This window comes from Saccoglossus kowalevskii, unplaced genomic scaffold (genome assembly GCF_978046115.1).
Source record: "Saccoglossus kowalevskii unplaced genomic scaffold, keSacKowa6.1 SCAFFOLD_263, whole genome shotgun sequence".
Classification (NCBI taxonomy): Eukaryota; Metazoa; Hemichordata; class Enteropneusta; family Harrimaniidae; genus Saccoglossus; species Saccoglossus kowalevskii.
The window spans coordinates 23,253-31,133 of NW_028188718.1; the positions used below are offsets into that span (position 1 = coordinate 23,253).

Sequence of the window (7,881 nt, forward strand, 5' to 3'; positions counted from 1 at the left end):
GTTTCAAATGTTTACCTGCGACATGCATCCAATGAAAAGAACATGGTTCGTTTCCTAAACGTCTTTTTTAGTAACCGTGTTTCAGCATACAGTGGAAAGGGTTCACCAAATTCGAATGCCATTTATGTGATATTTGTACAGCATCTAGGGTTGACAATTAGAAAGCCTGGGGGTGAAAATCACAGTGAATATTTTGAAAAAAAATTCTACATAGGACATGCATTTCAAGTAGGCATAATCAGTAATATTTTAAAATTTAAAATGATGAGATGCAACAACTTGGCTTTCATAAAGGTCAATCAAAGTGAAGATGTCATTGTGCATGGAATTTATGTACCCAAATATAAGGTGGTGACCGAATCAAGGCCTTATCAACCAATCACTAGTACAGTCACATGTATTCACCACTGACTTTTCATTCACCAAACATTGGGAAATATTCAAATTTTGTGTTTTGAAATAAAGTTAGTGAGCTGTGAGAATGGTTATTAATGTATTAATTCCTAAGCATTTTCCCCCACATTTTCAGACAAGAATTGGACGGTTATAATAAGTGATGCATCAATATTTACAGAGACACCATATAACTATAAATCTGGTAATTGGGGTGGGAGTGGACGTAGGTTGATAATTTGTGCAAAAGTTCTATCCCCTCCCCCTCCCTGGACATTCTAATTGTCAACCCTTGGTCACCTTGACATTAACAAGTTACCATTAAATACTGTTAATTACTTATATAAATGAATAATATAATTTTTTTTTGATTTCTAGCATTCTCCCAGTTTTTGTGAAGACTTTTTTGGTGGAAGAGTTTTTTTTTTTTTGGTACCCTACGAGTGGTACTACCATACAGTTACGAATACTGTACATTACAATAGAGATACAGTTTATGAATACTGTACATTACAATAGAGATACAGTTTATGAATACTGTACATTACAATAGAGATACAGTTTACGAATACTGTACATTACAATAGAGATACAGTTTACGAATACTGTACATTACAATAGAGATACAGTTTACGAATACTGTACATTACAATAGAGATACAGTTTACGAATACTGTACATTACAATAGATACAGTTTACGAATACTGTACATTACAATAGATACAGTTTACGACTACTGTACATTACAATAGATACAGTTTACGACTACTGTACATTACAATAGATAGTTTACGAATATTTGTATACTCACAAATCAATTATACTATGCCTTGTATATTTCATGTAAAGCATACCGGTATTTCAAATCCAGTCATTTTAGGTAGCTTTCTACAACAGTGCAGTAGTTACTTTTTATATTTCCATTTTGTGAATTTCAAACAGAACATAGGAAATAAGAAAGTGTGGAGTATGGTGTTGCATAATTACATGAGAATAATTCTTATTCTTGGAGGTGATGTGGAAATAAACCCAGGTCCAAACCAAACATATCAAAGCAAAACTGTAGTTTCAGGTACTGTCCATCAAGGTTCACACAGATTCATAGATGACACTTCTGGTGGGTCTGCATGTATGACCAACTCGTTAATAGCATTAGCATATTCCACAATATTGGATACCTGTAATTGGGACTGTTCTGTTATTGATGTACTGCTTATGTATGGTCAACTTCTTTACAATAAAGTTTATCCACATAGAGAAATTGTTGATGACTCTCCTGATTTGTTAATCACAGATTTGAAAACTTGTTTCATATTTCGCGAGAAGTATTTCAACTGTAATACTGGGTCATCTGTATTTGGTAATATGGCTAGTAATTCATCTCTCCCAGGGGATTTTTACAATACTCTGGAAACTGCCTTAGACATAGTTTTCGAGATTTCATCGTACAATATTATGGTTATCAAAGGCTTTGGCATTGCAGTATTTACAAATATGTCGCGTTTTTATGTATTTGATCCTCATAGCAGGAATAATGAAGGACTATTGCATTCTGATGGACATGCAGTACTTGTTGGACTTGATAACAAAAATGACCTTTGTGCTTATTTGAGAGAGTTAACATTAACATTAACAGAAAATACACTTGATATGGTACAATTTGAAATTGCACCAGTAACATTTATTCCAGGCGAGCAAGATAATTTAATGGTACATGAACTTGATGTAATGCAGGTTGATGGTAGTTTTTTAACAAGTATAGAACAGTTGCATGGAAAGTATTGCAGAAAACAATTGGATGACAGTGGATCCAAAAAACTTTCGAAGAGGGAAAAACAAAAATTACATAAAGAGAGGGACAGAATAAGAAAGAAACTGTTTTCCACAAAACAGACTTCATGTGCTGCACAAAAGCATGCAACAAACCACACTAACACCGATTGTTTCATTATTTGTGAAAAACAAGAATATTCAATTTTCAATCCAGTTGATCAGTCATGGCAAACTGAAAAATCTGTTGTTTTTAGTTTATCCCCATCTGAATGTATTTTTAATCAACGTGGAAATGGCCTCCCATTAAGAGAGCCTGTAACAAAAGGCATAGTTGCAGATGGCAATTGCTTTTTTAGAGCTATATCTTACATTGTTACTGGTTCTGAAGTACATCATGCAATTGTCAGAGCAAGAGTAGTGGAACACATGATCAAACATAAAGATAAATTCAAGAATATCCTGAGAGTTCCAGGACAAACTGTAGACGAGTATATACAAACCAGTAAAATAGCAGACTTGGGTAAATGGGCAAGTGAAGTTGAAATAGTAGCTACATCTCATTTACTAGAAACCGGTGTTTATACATACATGACTGACAAACGTTGGGTACAGTATTCTGGTCAGATGGTAGACGATTCTATGGATGTTGAACAAAGGTCAATTTACTTAAAACATTGTAATCTCAATCATTATGAGGTTGTTACGCAAATGAAAGATACGGATATGTCACTCATGATTAATAGTTATTTTAATCAACAACAAAGTCAACAGCTTGAACATGAACGCAAACGCAAGGCTTCTTTTCAGCATGCCACACTGAAGATTAGTAAAATTGAAAATGATAGTAAACAAAAGACTCCTACAAAAAGACAGAAAGAGCAATTAAAAAGGAAAAATCACAAATTAACAATGCAAACTCACAGAGCAAATAGATCCAAATTGGAAAAACTAGAGGACAAGAGTAATGACAGAAAAAGAAAACAAAATGTTAGAAAAAACAGATCTGAAATAAAAATAAGTGAAGACAAACAACAAAACAAGAAAAGGATGTACATGACTAGAACAAATAGATCTGAATCACAAAAACTTAAAGACGAGAGTAATGACAGAAAAAGAAAACAAAATGTTAGAACAAATAGATCTGAAATAAAAATAAGTGAAGACAAACAACAAAACAAGAAAAGGATGTACATGACTAGAACAAATAGATCTGAATCACAAAAACTTGAAGACGAGAGTAATGACAGAAAAAGAAAACAAAATGTTAGAACAAATAGATCTGAAATAAAAATAAGTGAAGACAAACAACAAAACAAGAAAAGGATGTACATGACTAGAACAAATAGATCTGAATCACAAAAACTTGAAGACAAGAGTAATGACAGAAAAAGAAAACAAAATGTTAGAACAAATAGATCTGAAATAAAAATAAGTGAAGACAAACAACAAAACAAGAAAAGGATGTACATGACTAGAACAAATAGATCTGAATCACAAAAACTTGAAGACGAGAGTAATGACAGAAAAAGAAAACAAAATGTTAGAACAAATAGATCTGAAATAAAAATAAGTGAAGACAAACAACAAAACAAGAAAAGGATGTACATGACTAGAACAAATAGATCTGAATCACAAAAACTTGAAGACGAGAGTAATGACAGAAAAAGAAAACAAAATGTTAGAACAAATAGATCTGAAATAAAAATAAGTGAAGACAAACAACAAAACAAGAAAAGGATGTACATGACTAGAACAAATAGATCTGAATCACAAAAACTTGAAGACAAGAGTAATGACAGAAAAAGAAAACAAAATGTTAGAACAAACAGATCTGAAATAAAAATAAGTGAAGACAAACAACAAAACAGGACAAGAATGGCAGAAACAAGAATAATTTCTAATGAACAAAAACAGATATTAATATCAGATTTCCATTCAAATCCTTCAACGAATCATCTTGCCTTTAAAATGGTTTTAGAAGAATATTTCAGTTCTATAAAATCGGGTCCAACTTATATATGTAGTTGTTGTAATAGATTCATGTATAAAAGTGCAGTAGTTACATTTAGGAGAGATGAATTCAGCCATGTTGATAAAGATTTACTATCGCAATGTATTACTGATGATGTAGAAGAGGGACATGTACAGTGGCTGTGTTTGACCTGTAAAAAATACTTAAAAACTAGTAAGCTGCCTGCTCAAGCTATTGCTAACAAATTGGAACTACAATCAGTGCCAGATGTATTATCATCACTATGTCATTTAGAAAGGCAATTAATCAGTAGAATTATACCATTTATGAAAATAGTAGCTTTACCAACAGGTAGTCAACATGGTCTACGAGGTCAGGTAGTTCTTGTTCCTAGCAAAGTGAGAGAGACTGCATTAAGTCTGCCAAGACAAACTTCAGAATCACAAGTTATAGCACTAAGTTTAAAACGACGTTTGTCGGACAAACATTCAGTCACCAAACAGTTCATTCGGCCAAAACATGTCAACAATGCTTTAATGTACCTTCAGCAATACAATCCACACTACAAAGATGTCATTACAAATACTGAATGGACTGACATCAGTAGAAATGAAAATCCTGAATTTTGGGAAACAGTTACTGAACCAACACGTGAAGACAACCATGTCCCTGAAACTTCAAATGATAAAAATGAAAGTGTTGAACAACAATCGGGAACATCTTCACCTGAGGATGACACTGCTTCTATCATAGACTCAGAGGATGAAGTTGATGAAGACAATCCAGAACATGTAAGAAGTGAACTTGCACTGAGAAAATCAATGAATTCATCGACATGTCTTTACCCTAAAGAAGGTCCTACTATTAAAACAAATGAAATATTACATCTTGCGCCTGGAGAAGGCCAAAGGCCAACACATATTTTCTATGAAAAAGACTGGGAATCCTTGACATTTCCTACATTATTTCCGTGTGGGAAAAACACATTTAGTGAAAAGAGAGAAACACAAATCTCTGTTAGGAAATATATCAATGCAAGGCTACTTGTAAAAGATGGACGTTTTGCTGAAAGTACCGAGTACACTTTTCAGTGCTTACATTGGGCAGAAACAGTTGATATAGCAAATAGTATTACCATGACACTAAAACAGACAAGAAAGGGGGATGATCTAAATGCTGCTAAATTAAGGAACCCTGAACATATTCAATCTATGTTGAAACAGGATGAATTGTTTGCCTCATTTAAAAAAATACGTGGAAGTCCACAATACTGGAAGGGAATGCAACAGGACATGATAGCAAAAATAAGACAATTTGGACCTTATACATTTTTTCTTTCTGGATCAGCAGCTGATCTATATTGGCCAGAATTAATACAAGTCATTGCCACACAGTATGGAGAACACTATACATTGGAAGAAATAACTGAAATGAATTGGGTGACAAAACGTAACTGGATAGCAAGAAATCCTGTAACTGCTGCTAGACATATTGATTACATTTTCAACAAAACCTGGAAGTCTGTAATATTGAGTGGTATTCACCCCATAGGGCAAATTCTGAACTACGATATCAGAAAAGAGATGCAAAACAGAGGTACGGCACATTTTCATGCTGCTGTTCATGTTATAGATGCACCAATATTGGATAAAAATACTGATGAAGAAGTCGTTACTTTTATTGACAAATATGTAACATGTTGTATTCCTAGTGAATCAGATGATGCAACTCTTTATGACCTCGTGATTTCACGCCAAACGCACCATCATACCAAAACCTGCCGAAAAAAGAAAGGTGTTGAATGTCGATTTCACTTTAAAAAACCACCATCTTTCACAACAATTATTGCCAGAAAAGGAACATCAGATGATTCAATTTCAGCAGCAAAAAATGTTATCAGTAAAGTTATGGAAGCTTTGGAAAACATTGGTACAGATGTTATATTGTCACAGTTACTAGAAGATGCTAATGTATCCGAGGATGATTACAATACTGCAGTGTCGGTGTCATTGAAACGTGCAACAATTATTTTAAAGAGAACCCCATCAGAGGGAAGTATAAATCCATATAATCCATACATTTTGAAGGCACTAAGAGCAAACATGGATATACAGTATGTTACTGATGTATGGGCATGCATTGCATACATTACTTCCTATATGTGTAAACCTGAAAGGGAAATGTCTGAACTTATGAGGAATGCTGTCAAAGAGGCAGACACAGTTATTGACAAACTCAAATGTATTGGAAATACATTTCTGCGCTCACGGGAAGTTTCACAGCATGAGGCTATTGCACGATTGATAGGATTGCCACTAAAACAAACCAATACAGCTGTACAGTTTGTTTCTACAGGATATGAACATGAACGTACTAGAATGTTGAAGAGTATGTCACAACTAGAAAAGATGGAGGATAATGATGAATGTGTATATATGTCAAACATTTTTGATAAATATGCTGCAAGACCTACAAGTTTAACAGATATTTGCCTTGCTGAGTTTGCTTCAAGATACACCTACAAAAAATCAGTTATAGATGACGACGATGACAATGATCCGGATGATGTAATACCTGATATGAATGAATCAGAACCTAAGTCAAGAACAAAAACAACATACATTAAACTTTTGAAAGGACTTGGGTGGATTCGTAAAAGACAGAAACCTGTTGTACTTCGTTATTTTTATGTGTCAAAGCAGAGAGATTCAGAACGATACTATCATCAGCTACTTCTCCTTTATCTCCCATGGACAGTTGAATCTGAACTTAAACTGAATGATAGCTATGAAGCTAAGTTTTTGGTGGTACATCATTCTATAGTTGACACCATTAAGAAATTTGAACCTTGTATAGACGAGGTACAGGATGCTTATGAAAATGCAGTAGATACTGATGAAGTTGATAAGGAAATATGGGACAGAGTAGCACCTGTTCACGCTGAACAATGCAGAGATGAGGAGATTGCAGATGACAACAATTATAATATGTTAGATCCATCAAACTTGGAGCCTGATCAGATGATGCAACCACTTATTACAGTCAATGCACCATCAAACTCAAAGCATTCGGTTACATTACAAGATAAATTGGTACGTGATATTGACTATTACAAGTCAATAAGAACTTTGAATGATAAACAGCGTAGAATTCATGATTTCATCTTTGTATGGTGTACTAAATGTAGACTAGCTAAGATACTTGGCAACCCTTTACCATCTTCTTTCTATGTAACACTGTCTGGTGGTGCCGGAGTCGGCAAATCCCATACCGTTAATGCAATCTTTCAAAGTGCAATACGACAGCTCCGTACAGTAGGTACAAGTCCTGATATCCCTACTGTCATATTGACTGCTTCCACTGGTAAAGCCGCAGTGAACATAGGAGGAACTACACTTCACAGTGCATTTAAACTTCCTTTCAGAAAAAAAGGTGAATCAAGTGAATATCACAAACCATCTGCACAGACATTAAATAGCTTAAGATCAAAATATGCAATGTTGAAAATAATTATTATTGATGAAATATCAATGGTTGGTGGTCAGACATTTTTAGTCCCCGTTCGGACGCAGTCCGAAAACGGGGACTTATGTTTTGCCCTGTGTGCGTCCGTGCGTCCGTGCGTCCGTGCGTCCGTGCGTCCGTGATCACCTGTATCTCGAACATGCATGGACTGATTAAGTTCAAACTTCACTCATACATCACACATTATATGGGACATATGCACATGCATTTTTTTCAT

The 7,881-nt window shown here is 34.5% G+C and overlaps 1 protein-coding gene across 1 annotated transcript; it reads left to right on the forward strand.

Annotated features, from left to right (window-relative positions):
• Positions 1 to 1,363: 1,363 nt before the first annotated feature.
• Positions 1,364 to 7,672, forward strand: LOC146725369 (uncharacterized; the record flags this gene model as incomplete). Its single annotated transcript, XM_085496380.1, has 2 exons — positions 1,364 to 3,128; positions 4,095 to 7,672. Coding segments are annotated over exons 1-2 (5,343 nt in total), but the record flags the coding sequence as incomplete, so codon positions are not given.
• Between the last annotated feature and the right edge of the window lie 209 nt (positions 7,673 to 7,881).